The following is a 17,609-nucleotide window of genomic DNA, read 5'->3' on the forward strand; positions in this document are numbered from 1 at the left end:
TCGAACATCTTATCAAATATCCTTTGCGCCTCCATATCTGGACTGTATCGATCTTGGATCGGGTCCTGAAGCGTCAAAATGTGTCAGAGCCACGTTATAAGTGTGTAAGAACCATCAAGTATTTACATAGTATTAAAAACATTTCGATACTACGAGTTTACGCTTAGGATAAAATGAATCGCATGTGATATTACTTCTCGGTATACCCCACATTCGACAAAATGTGGAAGTGAGAAGTAAATAAAAGACAAATTCATTCATTGCGAGTCCATTTTAAACAGCGTAACTCTTATAATAAATAAGTGACATAAATTGATGGTTCCACAAACATGTACTAAATACAAATAAATAATACTTACAAGCACTGTCCTTCCGAGGTTGTCCGCCCGAACTGTATCTTCATACGAATAGTCGTGGGGTTCACCAGTGGGCAGGTGCCACGGTTCTGACCCTTCCGGGCTCGAACCTCGCTCCGGCTTCACGTCGCTCCCGTCCCGGTCAGTCCACGGCGAACTGTTCGCCCGAGTGTCCACTAGTTCGGGAGGAGTCGGCGCCGGCGCCGGTGACGCGGTGCTATCGGGAGGCTGGGCAGCCGTAGCAGTAGCCAAGTTGAAAGCTTGAAGGTTATGCAGCGCTGCTGTCGGTAGCCTGACATGACGAACTCCCGGCCTGGTTAAAACAGGTTTCAACCCAGCCGGGCCAATCAGCCGTTGCAGCAAAAGCGCATTTGTAGCCCCACCTTCACCCCCGCTAACAGTCAGCAACTTCGGTCCGCGGTTCGTGACTATAGCGATCTGTTGACCCCCTTTGACCATAGACACTGGTAAGATATAATTCGCTGGCATCAGAACGGCTGTCGCTGGTTTTCCTGCTGTACCACGCGCTACGGTGATCGTCTGGCCGTCAGCGACGATGACGTTTCGCTGCGGCTGCGGCCGCGGTTGTTGTTGCGGAGGAATCTCGTGCTCGAACGTCAGTTTGCGGACCACTTTCCGCGGACTATCTTGAGGCGAATGGCTATCTAAGCAGCTCTCGTTGCAGTCTCCTTGAGACGTGCCACAGCTGCTGTCTTCGGAGCCCATTGTTCTACACGTATCGTCTCCGATCGGGCTGAGCTCACGACCGTGGCGTCTTGATCCACTTGAACTCTTCTTGCGCTTGTGAGAACCAGAGGGATTCGAAGGAGGGTTTGTCCTCCTCCGCGGTGCTGGTTTATCTTTATCAGGCGAATTCTCCACTTGCTCTTTATACTCTGCCAAAATATAAAGTATCCTTTGTGTAGTTTGTTCGTCTTCGAGCGGTTTCTGAGTAGATGTTTTCGGTGGAACGGTAATCTTCATTGTATTAGGCGGATGGGAAGACGCTTTAGGCCGCGATTTTGATTTTGAACTTTTCGGCTTTGGTTGAGGTGGTGTTTCGGAGTGTGATGGTTCTGACGTCACCGTGTGTGGTATTTGAGAGTGAGTCGAAGATGTGGGAGAGTCCACGATCCCAGATGAGTCCGGTGATCTGACATAAGATGTGCTTGGTGTCGATGCAGATGCTTTTCGATTAACGTATGCTACATTCAATTGCTGGTGGTTGTTGCCAATCGAATATAACACCTGTTGCGTAGCCTCTGTTGGTGATGATGAGCTCGCAGATGATGAACCGTCAGTTGTATCCGAAGTCTGTGGTGTGTGCATTTTGGGAAACGTATTACTCGAGTTTGAGTTCGGAGGAACACTGCTTCTCTCTTTCACTTGCTCTAGAACCATGTCGAATTCTCTCAGCTGCTCCAGAGTAGACGAACTCATCTGCGATTCCGGTGATGACTGGTTTTCATTCGGAACTTTGACTTGTCGGCTTGTCTGAGTTTGCGGAAGCCTGATAGTTTGGCCAAGCGGAGGGGCAGCTGTCAATACTAGCTGCTGATAAACAGGTTGGTTAGCGCCCCCAATCACGTTCCTTTGTATCTGGAAAAAGGACGGTCTTACTACTCTCCCCCCGGACACCATTTGCGGCGTCTTGCTGAGCATCGGGAGCTTTATACGCATTTGAGTTAAAACCGGCTGTGGTTGAGGTTGTGGATTTGGATTACTTTCATTTTGCCCATTCATTTGCGCGTTCCCATCTTCAGAAGATCCCTCGCTGCCAGATGCTTTTTGAGGCACAATTTTTATGATCGGCGACTCCATTTCATTTTGAGTGCTTGCTTGCTGCTGTTTTTGACCAGACTCATCAACTAATTCAGTACTCGGTACGGTAATTAAATTGATAGTCTGTCCCCCGCCGATGTTAACGGGAATTTGTCTGGTGTATATCACTCCTCCGTGCATTGTTTGCAAGTTAACTGGAGTCATCGACTGTTTTATTTGTTGAACTAAGTTCGCTTGTGGCTGAGATGTTGGCGCGGATTTTCGTAACAACAATGGTGGACTGCCGATCTGGCCAATATGATCAAGATTCATGGCATTTTCTGATGACTGGCATTCGCCTTCGGAATTTGTGTTCACGGATAAATGAGTATTGTTAGCATTTATATCGTTTGGTTTTTCGCTGCCATCTTGGAACACTGGTTTTCCAAAGGCTTGATTAAATTTCGGCAGGCTGGTAGATTTTTCCGGTACTGTGGTTTTAGTAGAGGAGTTCTGAATGAATTGGGCGTAGTTTTCTTCATATACCGAGCGTGACTTAATTTCTTGATTCGCATCGGCAGAAGTGGGACTCAAGTCCTGGTTCTCAGCTGGTTTAGGTGTATTTTGAACATTGTTTTGAACATTTGGAGTTTCTATTGGTTGCAGTCTTAGCACCATGCTTCGCTGATGAGGCGCATTCAGCTGAATAGCTTTGCCGTCTTTACACACGAACTGTACCATTTTCTGTTCATTGGAACCCTGGACATTCGCGAGGTTTGTCAACAAGTTTACTCTCTTCAAAAGTTGTCCAGTTGCATTGCTGTTCTTTTGATTCCCTGTATTAACAATATGGAGTAGTTGGTTGCCGCCTTGTTGTAAGCCCGCGTCTACAAGGGATATGCCGCTGAAGGAATTAGTTTGTTGTGTAGTAGCACCGTTAGAAGTAGCACCAGTAGTAGCAGACTTATTTTGCACGATGTGTAACACAGGCGTAGCGTTGGGTCCATTGATAACTGATGGTTGTGAGTTATCAACTAAAGTAATTTGGTTTCCAGAAGCGTTTTTCCCTTGCACGATGTGTAACACTTGTGGAGTGGCCGACGCGTTTTGGTTTTGCTGATTATTTTCAGTGGAATTTGTCTGATTTAATGGCGGTGGCAGGATTTGCGCCAAGGCCTGCTGTAATGCTACTGCGCTTATAGGTGTCGCTTTAGCGAAGTTATTTGTAGTCAACTTTTGTGATAGAATATTAACTAAGGCTTGAGCTCTTGTATTCGCAATAGTCTCAGCTGTGGCACTAATACCCGCTGCACTCATAGCACACGCAATTTGGTCTGTCTTCTCAGGCAAACTATTTTGTTGCTTTGGTTGTTCTTGTATTGGGTTTTCTTCTTGCGCTGGATGTTCTTGTATAGGTTGTTCTTGTGACGTTGAATTATCTTTTTGCGTTGGTTGGTCTTGTGTTGACATTTCTTGTTGTAATTCCGGTTCTTTTTGTGTTTGGTTTTCTTGTTGTGTTGAATATTTTTCCTGGGTTGGTGGTTCTTGTTGTATTGAATAATCTTGTCTTGTTGAGTAATCCTGTTTTGTAGAGTAATCCTGTATTGTAGAGTAATCCTGTTTTGTAGAGTAATCTTGTTTTGTAGAGTAATTTTCTTTCCTTGCGTAATTTTGTATTGAATAATCCTGTTCTTCTGATAATTCTTCTTGTGTAGTATATTCTTCTGGCGTAGGATATTCTTCTGGTGTTGGGTATTTATCTCGTGGCGAGTAGTCATCGTTTGTGGCGTATTTTTCTTGCGTTGGATATTCTTCTTGAGGCGAGAATTTTTCCTGTGGCGGATATTCTTCTTGTGGCGCGTATTCTTCTTGCTGGGGGTATTTTTCTTCTGACGAATATTCTTCTGGTGTCGGGTATTGTTCTTGTGGCGGATATTCTACTTGTGAACGGTATTCTTCTTGTGAACGATATTCTTCTTGTGGCCGGTATTCTTCCTGCGGCCGGTATTCTTCTTGCGGCCGGTATTCTTCTTGCGGCCGGTATTCTTCTTGCGGCCGGTATTCTTCATGTGGCTGGTATTCTACTTGTGGCGGGTATTCGGTCTGTGGTGGGTATTCTTCTTGAGTCGGATACTCATCTTGTGTTGGGTATTCTTCTTTTGTTGTGTATTCCCCTTGTGTTGAGAATTCTTGTTGAGTTCGGTATTCTTCTCTGATCGGGTATTCTTGCTGCGGGTATTCTGGTTGTGTTGCGAGTTCTTGTAGTGTCGGTTGCACTGGTGTTGGGTACTGCAATTGAGTTGGGTATGTATTATGCTTTGAATTATAAAAAGCTTGATAGTCCTGATCAGTCTGCAAAACAGGAGTGGCATTAGGAGCATGAGGAGCAAAAGAGTAATCCACGTCGTTTAAATATTGATTGTCCATACTCGGAGAGTGGTTGTTATCATACGTGTCACATTGTTCTTCCTTCACTTCTGTTTCTTCCATTAGCTCTATCTTAATTTCAGTTTCGATCGGAATATTTTCCAGAGTCGAGAGATGTGGAACACGGTCATGGTCATGTTCCGCCGCGTAGTTTTGCATTAAAGGTAAAGTCAATTCCGCCGTAGTCAATTCTGTGTATTCCGTTTTGATCGTTGGCTGATCATCTTGAGGGCTATTTTCTGCAGAGCATTGTGGGGGACTGGCGTCTGACACTTGAGTGACCCGAGGGTCGCAAGTCACCGGATTTTGAGCTGCAGCACTAACTGGCAGCTGTCCCACTTGAACAACTTGTACAGACACATTAACTGGGGGTATCTCCAAAAAATCTGTCGCATTATAAAGCTCAAATGGAAAACTTGTCAGCTCCCTGCCATCAGCATTATCCAACTTCTTGTCTTTCTTCAGCCAATCATATTTCAATTCAGCTGTTGTTTTCTTGAAGAACGACCGCACTTTTTCTCTCATTTCAATGTAAGTGATATAACGCCTTAACTGTTTTATTTGTTCTTCTCTTGTTGTATTACTGGTTTCTATTTGATTGGTTTCATAATCTTCGGACAGTAAAAACGGCTGAGGTTGTTTTACGTCCGACAGAGTCGCAGCCGAAAATTTTGAATCGTCACCTACATCTTCCAAATTTTGTATGACTCTGTCGGACCTCTCACCAAAACCCATATTGAAATTGGTTTCGGTGACACTACTATTGGGCAGATCCGATTCTGTGTATTCTGCGGATAGTTCTTCAGCCAGTGTTTGTTGCATTGGGTCTAATGTGAAATCATATTGTTGGATATCCAAATCACAAAACAGTAGATCGTTGCTCTCAATTTGATCTTGAAAATCACTTACGCATTCTCCTTTTAGAGGCCAATCTTTTACAATCTCCTCAACATCTACAAACTCTTTGTGAAACGGCTGCGAATATGAAAACTTTAACGAGCTGCAGTAATCAAATACTCCCTTGTACTCTCTGCTGTAAGCCGTATCTAAAATGGCCGAAGCGGTGGTCCTTGGGTAATCAATATTTTTGGATTTTCTATATCTTTTCCTGCCGATTCTAATGTCTGACATATCAATTTTGCGCTTGAGTGATCTTTTGAACAATTTGGAGTCCTTCCTGGACATATTGGAGTACGTATGTTTAGGTATGATCAGTTTGAGGAATGGTTCTTCGACGGCAATTTCTTTAGTTTCTATCACGTTGTCAACAGTGCCATCTTCACAAATTTCTTGTGTTACTTGGATTATTTCTTCCGGGCTGTCATTATAAATATCGCTGTCATAAGATGCACTAGATTCGGCAATGGGGAAAACATAGCAGGTGCCTACATCTGGAAATTCGTATTCTATGCCATTTAGAATGACTTCGTTATTATCTTTTTCGTCATCGCTATGTATTGGGCTTATGTCACAAAATTCAGAAACTTCTGTCTCAATGACCGTTGTACATTCTCTGTTAAAAGGCGAATCAATGAAGGCATAGCCGTGATCTAAAAGTTGTATGTTTTGTGTCTTGTCGTAATCACATTCAGTTTCGCTCTCATCTTTGGCATCAGTACTTTGTGAATACGGGCTATTCACTTCTTCTGCTTTGGTTATTCTGCTTACATCTTCTATAGTTATCATTTGTGGCAAGATAATAGAATCTTGAGTATCGTTTGCATCGGCATTAGCATCTACGTCACTAATAACAATTTCTTTTTCGACATCCGAGTTGTTCAATATGACAGGGCTAATTCTGTTAGGCTCATTCACTATAGAACTGTTGTCTAAAGATTCTTCAGAATCGTGTTCAACTTCAATTTGGTACTCGAAGCTAATGGGAGGTGTTGGGGCACATGTATCTTGCTTATCAGGTAGACCATGAGTATCTTTACCCGGTATTTCAACTTCAATGTTTATTTCACCATGATTGTCGAAAGTCTCTTGCCTCTCATTCTCTCCAGGTAAAGCTAGTTTTAGATCGTTTGAAAGTTCATCAGGCCTTTTAGTATCTTCTTCCATTGAGCTTTCCGTTAGTTTTTCAGACGCAATATCCTCTTCTACCTTTCTATTTCTAAGTTCAGCGTCAACATTTTCAGTATTATTATCACAACTCGTCTCACTAACACTTACGCAAAGCTCTTGGCTGTTATTATCCTGTAGTAGTGTGCTAACGTCCCCATCAGGCAATTGATCCATGCTCACAATCTCGGTGACGTCGGTTGTACTAACGCTTAAATCACAATCATTACCTTGCTGGATTTGGTTCTTATTGCATTCACCTAGATTTGTTTTAATCATTTCACAAGATGTTTGTTGTGATATTTCATTTGTGTTATTTAATTCGTTGTTATTTTGACTGAGAACGTCGTTAAGAACCAGTTCGGTATTTGATTCTGTATTACTGTCACAATTTTTTAGTAGAACTTCAGGCAAGGTCTCATCATGATCTGGCGTATTATTATTGGAATTAATTTCCAAATCTTCATTCTCAGAAGGTAAATCAATAGTTTCTTTGCATATTTCAGAGGACTCTTCCGACACCGAATATGGCGATTCAGACACTTCTACAATCTGTTCTTGTGTGTCATTCATGAGGTTACAATCAGTTTGATGATTTTCCTGACTAACTATTAAGTCAACTATTTCGTCAATAACAGTTTTAGATATTTGTAATGGCTCTGGAATACTATCTGTAAATGTTTGAACAACTTCTTGAGAATCGATGGGATGATTTTCACATACAACTTTAGAATCTACTCCTTCGCAAACAATCATTGATTCTACTTTTGGCGTTTCATTTTGGTCTTCCACAATATTGGCAGAGTTTGAAGTTTCTTGTGTCTTTCCATCACAATTTGGTATTTGAACTATTTCGTTACCAGTTGAATGACTTTCTTCGAAACTACAATCCGTTGATATCGTTGTTTCCTCGACATACGCTTGAACAGGTTCGATCGATCGATTCATTCGATAATTATCAGTTGTCGGGGCAATTTTATCATCGCCTGCAGCTTCTGAAACTTCATTTGTATCAACCGTTTCTACACGTGAAGTTTCTGGCTCGTCAGGCATTTCTTCAAGATGTTTTGGTGTGTGGGTTTTCTTGGATATTTCTTCAGTTTCATTCAAAACTTGCATCGGTTCTACAATGTGTTGCTCTTCTGCCAAATTTTGTTCAATTTCATTATCAGTTTTTGGAATTTCAACGCACACTTCTTCAGGATCAGGTGTATTCTCGTCTTCAATTGGAGTAGATTTGTTAGCATCAGCGGCCTGAATTTCCATTTCAGTGTTGGATGGTGTGATTTCTTGACAATCCAAATTAGATATTTGGGAATCTGGACTATCGCAATCATGTATTGGTGTAATTTCGTGGGTATCTGATAGGTTCTCCTCATTATTTTTGATATCAACTACTTCGTCGCTAATTTCATTCATTGTTTCTGAAACAGCCAGCACCTGATTAACATAAGTTTGTGTTTCTACAGTTTGTTCAGAATCTACTGTATGGATTTCACTGAGTATTTCTTCATTTTTCAAGCCAGTCTCGTCTTTCGAGTTTGTTGTTTCATCGCATACAGTTTCTGTGACGTCAGGTAAGTTATCAATGTAATTTTGTGTACCAAACACTCGTTGATTTTCTTTGTCATTTTCTGTATCATTACTTTCTGCCTCAATGCCAGTTTTCGAGATCGTAATTCCATTGATCAAAGTTTCTGAATCATTTGGCAATTCCTCAGCATACTTTTGACCAACTTCTTCAGTACTGGACATTTGACTGTCACAAATATTTTCGCCATCTTTATTTGTGTTCTCACTTTTCAAATCCTCTTCTTGGCAAACAGTTTCTGAGACATCTACTCGTTGATTTTCACTACAATTTTTGACTTCAATCTCACTATTATTATCCAAATTCACTACTTCATCAAGCAAAGATATCGAAATATCTGACGTGTCGTCAACATCATTGTGTGTAGTTTCAGTCGCTTCGTAATCTACTTGTACATTTTCACTGACCCTTTCGATATTTTTTACGTCTGAAGCATTTATTTCTCTAATTAAGTCATTGATTAGGTCGTCATTTGTTGAATGATCCTTTTGGATGTCATCAAATAACTTTTCAGTCTTGTGTTCTTCGTCTTGATGAACTGTATTATCAATGTTTTCAGATGAATCAAGATTGTGGTCGACAATTAAGTCACTTGCTGTTTCTTCGAACTCGATATCCTTTAAGTAATTTGTTTGGTCTTCAACGACATTTTCTAATAATTGAACTGCAGGTTGGCAGTGATCTTGAGCCGACTCTTCTGTGTCTATTAGGCTATCATCGTGTAAATCAGACTCAACTTCTTTTGACTTTTGAACACCTTGCGGCGGTACAAGCAGGTTAGTATTGTCATCTGGAGCCTTACTAGTAATGGTACCCTTAGATACATCAATACATTCGCTTAATTTTGATGGAATGTTAATCACAACCTTCAATAATTTATTGGCAACACCCCTATCATCAGCATTGCGTAGTTTCCTTTTTAAGCTGTAAGGCCTTAGTCGGTTTAGAATTTGATCAGTTAAGAACAATTTTGCAGTAAGCGTCTTCAGCGTTGGAACAACTTCTGTAGTCAGCTCAGAAGATTGATCGACGGGAGTGGAAGTCTCGGGAATCGTAGCAAGCGAATTATCTCCAGTCTCAGCAGAGATATCTGAATATTTGATTACAATAGCTGCAATTCTTTCACCGGCCAAGTGTAGATCACGCTTTGTAATGTACCATTCACAGCAACAATCCAATTTTTCTAGAACCATGTCTTTAGTAGATGTTGCGTCGAGAAGTCTTCGATAAGATGCAATCGTTTCGAAAACCTCCATCACGGGTGAAGATCTGTCATGTTCATAGATGTCAGAAGACATCTCATCCAACTTTTCATTTAAATCATTCGTTGTTGAGTGTTGCAATTTTTTCAAAGCAGCTATGGTGTCAAAAACATCCATTACAGGCGAACTCCTGCCATATTCACAAGATGACTCAACTTTTTCGTCAATATAATCTGGGAATGTTTCTAATAAGGAGAATGACCCACTTCTAGATCTCCTCCTAGGTTCAGAATCAGAATTAAAACTACTATTAGCATCTACAGCTTCTAAATCTATTAAATCATCTGAACAATTTTCTACGGAATCATTATCTTCAGCAGCATCAACCGATGACATGGAAATAAAATCATCACATCTAATGAGATCAACCACAACCTTTTGCTTGATTATTCTTTTCTTTTCATATTCTTCAGCTAATGCATCGCAGTTTTCCAGCCTCACGAAGCATTCTTTAGTTTCTATTGGGGCTTTTTGGTCTTCTTTTAAATCTTCTATCACCGCAGGTTCATCAGAAGACTCGGCGTTTTCTTGTTTATCTTCTACATTAGAAACATCAACGCCAAGATCTTTTAATAGTAGCTTTTTCAATTCGTCTATATCTTCGTCCTGAATTTTAAGAGCTTCGTTCGAGCAACTAGGTATTTGTGGTAATGGTTGTTGCAATGCAGTCTCAACTACCTTGTTTATTTCATTTTCAGAAATGACTGTGTCAGTTTCTGGAGCATTTATGCTGTCATTAGAAGAATCGTCAATTTCTATGACATCCGGTATTAGTACTTTAGCCATTGGAATGGGCGGCGCAATAGGTTCATCCTTATCATCGTCGTCTATTACAATAGGACTGCTTAATACATTCGGTAAATCTACTTTAGCAGCAGTATCCATGGATCTCTTAATTTTGTCAATAACACGAAAGTCGTGCGTAACTTTCGGTAAATTCGGCAGCTTTTCGTTGGGAGTACTTGTCACAGGAGGTTTCACAACTTTATGTGGACTATTCACGACTTCCAACCCATCTAAGTCGCAAGGCAGAAGTTGCGGAAGCTCTTCATCAGAAGAGCTGGTGTTAGGACGTTCCATAATCTTATCCAGAATGCCCACTTCTACCATCTCATCCAAGTCGTGAGGCAATAAGTTAGTGAGTTCTTCATTACCAATACTTGATTCAGGTTCATTCAATTTGGTTAGTTTTACAAAACATTTCGTTTTTAATTTGTTTTGATGCTTTTTGTAGTCATTTACATCTATGGCTACTGCCTTGTGTTCGCCAAACTCCGTTTTATAAATCTGCATCTTACCGGATTGGTTGTCCTCTTCATCATCGCTCAATAAGTTAACAGTTTCTATGGGTACTTTCTCTCTGGTTTGTATATTGACCTCTTCTATGTGTGCTTCAACAATCTTCCTAGGGTTGTCTTTGGCAGTCGTCGAGACTTGCTTTATATTCACAGTGTATCGTTTAGTTTCGTTCAAGTTTGTCAGCAAAGTCGATTTGAGCGCTGGATCTGAAAATATGGACTCGAAACTGACATGCATCTTGCCGAATATAGTAGCTTTGAAAGTCTTGCCGTTTGGTAGCTTGATGCGAACGCATTTCTTTGTTGGATCGTTTGGAGGTGGTGGCAATTCTTCAATTGAGATCTTATCCTTTAAATCCATGAAAGAATCATGACTTTCGGATGTAGTTTTTCCAGGAGATTTTTCATCAATTGTTTCTCGTGTGATGTTGTTTGGTACTGCGTTGTGTGACAGTGGCGATACGACCTTCGGCTGAACGCTTTTTCCAGGAGATTTTTCTTCAATTGTTTCTCGTGTGATGTTGTTTGGTACTGCGTTTTGTGACAGTGGCGACACGACCTTCGGCTGAACGCTTTTTCCAGGAGATTTTTCTTCAATTATTTCTCGTGTGATGTTGTTTGGTACTGCGTTTTGTGACAGAGGCGATACAACTTTCGGCTGAACGCTATCATTTGTAACGGTGACCAAATTCGTATCTATTTTCAATGCAGTGGTTATCGGTGTCAAAGTTTGCTGGACCGGTGCTACTTCTTTGGTAGCCTTTTTCTGCTTAGAAATTTTCGGCGAGACATTACTGTCATTTGTAACACTTTCTGTCAAGGGTGTCGCAATGTCAACACTTCCTGTTTTGAAACTTACAGATGGTACGTCACTAGAAACACTAGCAATTGCCGAGTTAATTTGTGGAGTATCTACGTTATTAATGATTTCTGAATTTAATTCAGTCTGATGAATCTCTTTTGATTTTGATCGCCTAGTTTTTATGCCACTATGAGAATTGTTTACAATTTTTTCACTGTTGGAACTTGCTTCAGCATGAGTTATCGTTTCGGGTGGAACATTATCTGTAGTCCCGGACGATACTGGCTCTTGCTTTTTATGTGATTTTTTGACTTTGATAACGCGACCTTCATGCTGTGTCGTCTCAGTGTCATTAACTACTTCAGATGTTTCAGGTAAGTTATCAGCAATATTTGTAGGTTCTGGTTTCTTCTTTGCATTTTTGATCCTCTTAGGACGGGCTGATTGCACTACAGGTTTATTTGGCGAATTAATCAATTTGATGCCGAATCTAGTCTTTCCTTTACCTTTCTTGCTTCTTATGATTGATATGGTAACGCCAGTCTTTCCTGGTTCCTTATCAGACGGTGATACACTGTTGTTTACTTGTTGGGACTCATCATTAAGGTTATCTGAGGATGCTGTCAAACTTTCTAAAGTATCATCATCTTCGGTTATTTGATCACTAAACTTCCTAGGCTTTCTCTTTCTCCTGACCGGACGAGCTATTTTTACGTCAGGCTCTGGAGTACTATCAGCCTCGTTTTTTGAAATATATTCGGTAATGAGGCTTGGTATCTTTGGTATTTTTGATCCTAATAACGCGGCTTCTATGTCCATGTCATATCCATTTTCAGCAATATTACACGTATCAGTATCTATTACAATAGGTTGAATTTCTTGAGTTTCTACGGTTTTGTCCGATGGCGGAGCGACAATCGCGTTTTCCACCACCGTTTCTTGTTGTATATTTTCTTTGATCTCCTCTGGTGCAACAATGACTTGTTTTTTTGCTTTCAGTATTTTCTTTTTACGTTTGCTAGTTTGAATTGGGGTTGATTCAGTAGTATTTTTAGCAGTATCTTCTATTTCATCTTTTTGGGAAGCGTCACATTTTTTATTAAGTATTCTCTTAGATATGCGTTTTGGTGAATTTGTGTCTTTCTCTTTGACATCTTTGTCATTTGCATTTTTCTGTTCTGCATCCTTATTTTCTGTTACTGTCTCTGATTTGAGTCTGACTTTGGTTTTTCGACCTACCGGATTGCGCTGATCTTGAAGATTTGATGTTGTAATCGCTTTGAGATCGTTAGACGAACGAAGGAGTATGCGTCGACACGGTATTTTATTGTCACTTTCTTTGCTACTTTCACTGGTTTTTTGTGTGGTAACAATTTCGGTATTAAGTACTGTTTCAGCATTTGCTTTATCGTTGACGATGGTTTCATTACTTAAATCAGGACTAGTTACAGGAAGATCAGTTTTCTCTTGACTTAAAACACGCACCTCTTCCTGAGGCGGATTTAACGGCGCATAGCCCAGTGGAATGGCAGGCGCATTCGATCGATGTAATATTTGCCTATCAATAATTGACAAACGCTTGACCATTATCCTTGCGAGCTCTTCATCGTCATTAGGTTTTTCGCTATCCTCTTCCACACGATTGTATAAAATTGGCTGGATTTGAGTTTGTAACACAATCTGAGTTTCATATCTTTGTTTCGGGTCATTTATAGTTTTGGAAAGATTGACCGGTTGAGTATCTTGCACTTCGCAGTTATTATTGTAATTGTAGTCTAGATTAGTCTTGGCGTGTAATTCAGAGTTGACGTCTGGTTGTGGTTTAGGAGCTTGAAGAAGTTGGTCGACATTCGTCTCATTTATTAGGTTCGTATAACCTTCATCATAATTTGTAGTGTCTAGGCTCACATTCGAGCTATTTTGTGGTAAATCGTGGGGTACAGGGAACTCGAAATGACTAGTAGATTTAGCTTGCGTCTGGTTAGGTGACAGCATGGTTTGCACAGGTTCTGATGATGGCATAGTCATAGCATTGCCGATGATTACCGGGTTAACCACCGGCGCTGCGTACTGCGTCGTTTGATAAATCTTGATGTTGGGCGAAGTAGTATTCAGTGCCACGTACGGAGTCTGATTGATATTACATAAGCCAGTTTGTATTGGCGTTTGTACTGCCACATAAGGATTGTACAGTACTTCAGACCCAAGCACTACCACTTTGGGCGTAGCTGGCTTAGTTGCGACAGGCGTGGTCGTGACTGGTTTGTTAGCAGCCGGCTTAGGCGCTGTGATCAATATATTCCTCGCGTCAACGATGTTGATGTGAGCCCTCGCATTCTTAGTGCTGTCGTAAGCCTGGGGCTCCACAGTTTGGGGCTGAGAATGCACGGTGGTCGCAGGTGCCTGTACTTTGAGAAGTGATTGTTTATTTGGTTTTATGTCAATTTTGTGTTTGGTATTGACGATGTTCATTGGTTGTTCTGATGATTTTATTGTGTTGTTCTTTTTGGCCGTTTCGTTAGTCTTGATTATTCGCCTGTTACTTTGAATGATAGACTCGCGAGCGTTTTGATTAACATTGGAAGTGCCACATCGCGGTTCAACGCTTTGGATATCCTTGGGTGGTACACTTTTGATCACATTAGTATACTTTGCACTGGGGGCCATTTTAATGACCTTTGTACTGCTAGCCGCTGGTGTTTTGTATGTGTCATCATCTGACGACAGCTCACCTATTTCTTTTCTAAGTTCGTCATCCATCAACTCCTCTAGGAGATCGTAGTCTGAGTTAGGTATGCCAGATATGAACGGGTCTTTTTCTTTGAAAGCTGGGCACGGGTATGTCTTTTGAATCTCGGAGGATCCTTTTGGTTCCACTGGTGCTTTGCTGTCATTCGGCGCTGTCTTCTTCATACTCAAGTCAGTCACTGTTGTCTGCTCTGCTGGGCCATCGTTTGTAACCGTCGACGTAACTGCTTCGCTATGCGCTGGTTCCTGCGTTTTAGGTGGGTCTTTATGCATAAACTGCAGTTCTTTCTTTCTTATGATCCTCTGATTTCGCAAGGCGGTTTTTGCATAGCTGTCTTTTTTCAACGCCACGGCAAGGGCATTGGGTCCTAAACTAGGAGTCTTATGTGATAAGAGTGCATCCATAACACTCTCCCAATCCTGTGGTTCAGTTTTATTCGGACTAGGTTCGGGATGATGATGCAGATGTTTAGTGTCACATTTAGCAACTGGAATGCTAGATTTCTTTGAAGATCCAGAAGATTTTGAAGATTTTTTACTATTCTTTGGTTTTTTATTTTCTACACTCTGTGGTATACTATCAGGCGATTTGTCATTCGGACTCAAACTGATGTCCGTCTCCTCCGGAAGCGTAATATTCAGCGCTTTGCTTATTGTAGCATCTATTTTCTTGCTAATCGTGGTCTTACTAAAGTTACATGATTTACTGTCTGTGGGTTTGGTACGCGTATCCGGTGAGGATTCACAGTGCATAATTCTGCAACCTTCATATTGTTGAACACTAGTACTTTTTCTTTCTGTTGACGGACTTCTGATAACTGACTTACTGACAGGTGGTACTTGATTGTGGTTCTGAGAGGTGCTATGACTGGTACTAGCAATTTTAGGGTACTGCGGATTATTCACGATCGGCGAACGATTTACATCTGAGCTCATGTAAGAAGCAGGGCTATTTAGTTTGCTCTGCTGCCGTAGCAAAAGCAGCAAATCGTTCTGGTCTTTCTCCGAGAGTGCAGAGTCTTTAGCTACAGGTTTTTCAGACTGATACGGAAAACTCCTAACTGGGGTCTCGTTTTTGGGTTTGGTTGGAGTCACATACTTTCCCTGCAGCACACTTGATATGACAGGGTGATCTTTTGTAATCGACGATGGCTTCTCTGCTTTTCGCATGGTAATTTGAATTTCGTCTTTCGGCGGAACATGCGTTTGGCCAACTCTCAGTATCGATATGTCACCTTTGGCTTGAAGGTACTTGATTTTTTGCTCGTCAGAACGGCGGGCCGCTGCTTGATATTCGGGATAGCCTAATTCAGCTAGTTGTTTATAAAGTCTCATATCACTTTGTTTGTTTCTATGCATGTAGCTGAGTCGCGCGAACGTATTCAGCTGGTTGTCAACTTTCTTAGTCGACTGAATTGTTGATTTGGCACATTGAGATGAGGTTCCAGGTTCCGTTCTGGATAAATGTGGAGAGATTGGCGTCACCCTACTAACGGGTTTCACGTCTTTCCTTACTCTGGGTTTTTTGGGAGGGGTAGTCTTTTTGCCAGCCGCTGTACCGGCGTTTATCGACTCCTGCAACTCCCTAAGGAAATCTTGAAAATTCTTTTGAAGTTCTTTCTCATCATCCAGTGGGTTGGGAACATTCTCACTGGACCTGGTCGGACTGATTCCGTATTTTGAATATTGTGGACAATACTGCTGTGATGACTCATGACTAGGTTGTACAGTTGACTTGTTAGCGTAGTGGATGACTGGATTTTTTGAGTATTGGGCGTGCAGCATCGAGTCGACTTCATGTTTGAGCTCTTTCAGCGTTTCAGCCTGCTTTTTGTTAATGTAAGCTTTGGGTATATCCGGGACTTCCACAGCCTTGGGACTGAACACAGTCGGTTCGGGACACTCGTGGCGAATTATCGCGTTGGGAGACTTAATTATTGAAGCACTATTATCAATGTTTGGTTTCACAATCGGACTAGATTTGGGCGATGCACTTTTATCACTGTACGAAGACATGGCCGGACTTGCTGCTAGAGACTTTAAGATCTGTGTCTCTTCAAGAAGAGACTTCTGGCGTCTGAATTCAATGAGCCTCGATATACTTTTCTTGACTTCTTCTCTAATGGCTGCGTTGTCAGGCGAGTTGAGATCTTGTGTCGTATTTGCAGTACTGGGGCCGGTTTTTAGCCTGTATTGATTATTAGAGGATGTAGTGTTGAAAGCAACCCGACCGTTGGCGACACTCATCTCACTGTTGGAGAATGTGTTTCTAAGGGCCAACGGGTCGCCTTTCTCCGGCGACTTGTAGTCTTCCATATTGTATAGTCCATCGAATAGTACATCTGGGTCGTTGCCCTCAGAGTTCAGAGACGCTAGGGAGGACTTCCCTTGACTGTCATAGTCACTATCAGTGAAACAAGGCGCCGACACTCTTGTCATGTCTGGCAGATTTCTGTATTTTCCTTCAGGTAATTTGACTTTAGACACTTTCATGCCGATGAGGCTGGACAAAGAGCCAGGTTTGCAATCAACCATGGGAAATTCTTCTTTGATCTTCTTCTTCCGTGGTTTTCTCTCTTTCTTTTCTTTAGGGTCTGATTCATCTTTCCGCCTCTCGCGACTGGTTTCTTTCTTGTCTGAGCCGTCTTTGGATTTGGGTTTCTTTTTGGCCTCCTTCCTCTCTTTACTTCTCTCTTTGCTGTGGGGCCGTTCTGTTTTCTTCTCGGTGCGTTTCGCTTCGGCGACTAGACTTAATGGGTCAGAATCTTCTTCTGAGGATAGTACTGGGACTTTCTTCTTCTTCTTCTTTTTGACTGAGGTTTGGACGACCTCGAAGCCCGAGCTTGCGCTCTCGGTCCTCTCGGCGTCAGAGAAAGCGTCCTGCCATATTTCTTCTTGCTCTTGAACTTCGACTAGGTGTTCATAGCCTGTTTATAAACAATTTACCATTTTAATAAAATGTAGTTTCAACAAGTTGACTTACTATTTACAGAAACCAAGGCAGTTGTTAAAAATCAGTTAAGGAGAAAACAATACACAGAAAGTTGTATGACAACTGTCTTGAAATAACAATGTCAAGTTCCAACAGTTAGGCTGGATTGAACCATTTTACTGTAAGTTTAGCAAACGTCAAAAGTCTGTCAAACTCCATACAAAAAACACCGGTTATGGTTATAGTCACGGTTAAAATAAGGTGGGACAAATCAGCCTTGCCGTCCAGCCGCCACCAACCGGCCATTGTGGAAATCATTGGGGGAGGCCTATGTTCAGCAGTGGACGTCTTATGGCTGAAATGATGAT

General features: G+C 41.5%; 2 protein-coding genes across 3 annotated transcripts in view; both read right to left on the bottom strand.

The window, feature by feature from the left end:
- LOC135084133 (uncharacterized) overlaps window positions 1–11,966 on the bottom strand; it is a 21,339-nt gene extending 9,373 nt beyond the window's left edge. For both annotated transcript variants that reach the window (XM_063978876.1, XM_063978877.1), the window contains exon 1: window positions 360–11,966. In XM_063978876.1, coding sequence (XP_063834946.1) covers window positions 360–11,120 — 10,761 coding nt within the window. In that variant the 5' untranslated portion in view covers window positions 11,121–11,966. The remainder of the gene's footprint in view (window positions 1–359) is intronic.
- The window catches only part of LOC135084078 (uncharacterized), a 23,449-nt gene continuing 17,415 nt past the window's right edge, over window positions 11,576–17,609 (bottom strand). The window contains exons 16-17 of the mRNA XM_063978820.1: window positions 11,766–17,236; window positions 11,576–11,602 (exon numbers count right to left, since the gene is read on the bottom strand). Coding sequence (XP_063834890.1) covers window positions 11,576–11,602; window positions 11,766–17,236 — 5,498 coding nt within the window. The remainder of the gene's footprint in view (window positions 11,603–11,765; window positions 17,237–17,609) is intronic.

This window comes from Ostrinia nubilalis, chromosome 25, assembly GCF_963855985.1.
Source record: "Ostrinia nubilalis chromosome 25, ilOstNubi1.1, whole genome shotgun sequence".
Classification (NCBI taxonomy): domain Eukaryota; kingdom Metazoa; phylum Arthropoda; class Insecta; order Lepidoptera; family Crambidae; genus Ostrinia; species Ostrinia nubilalis.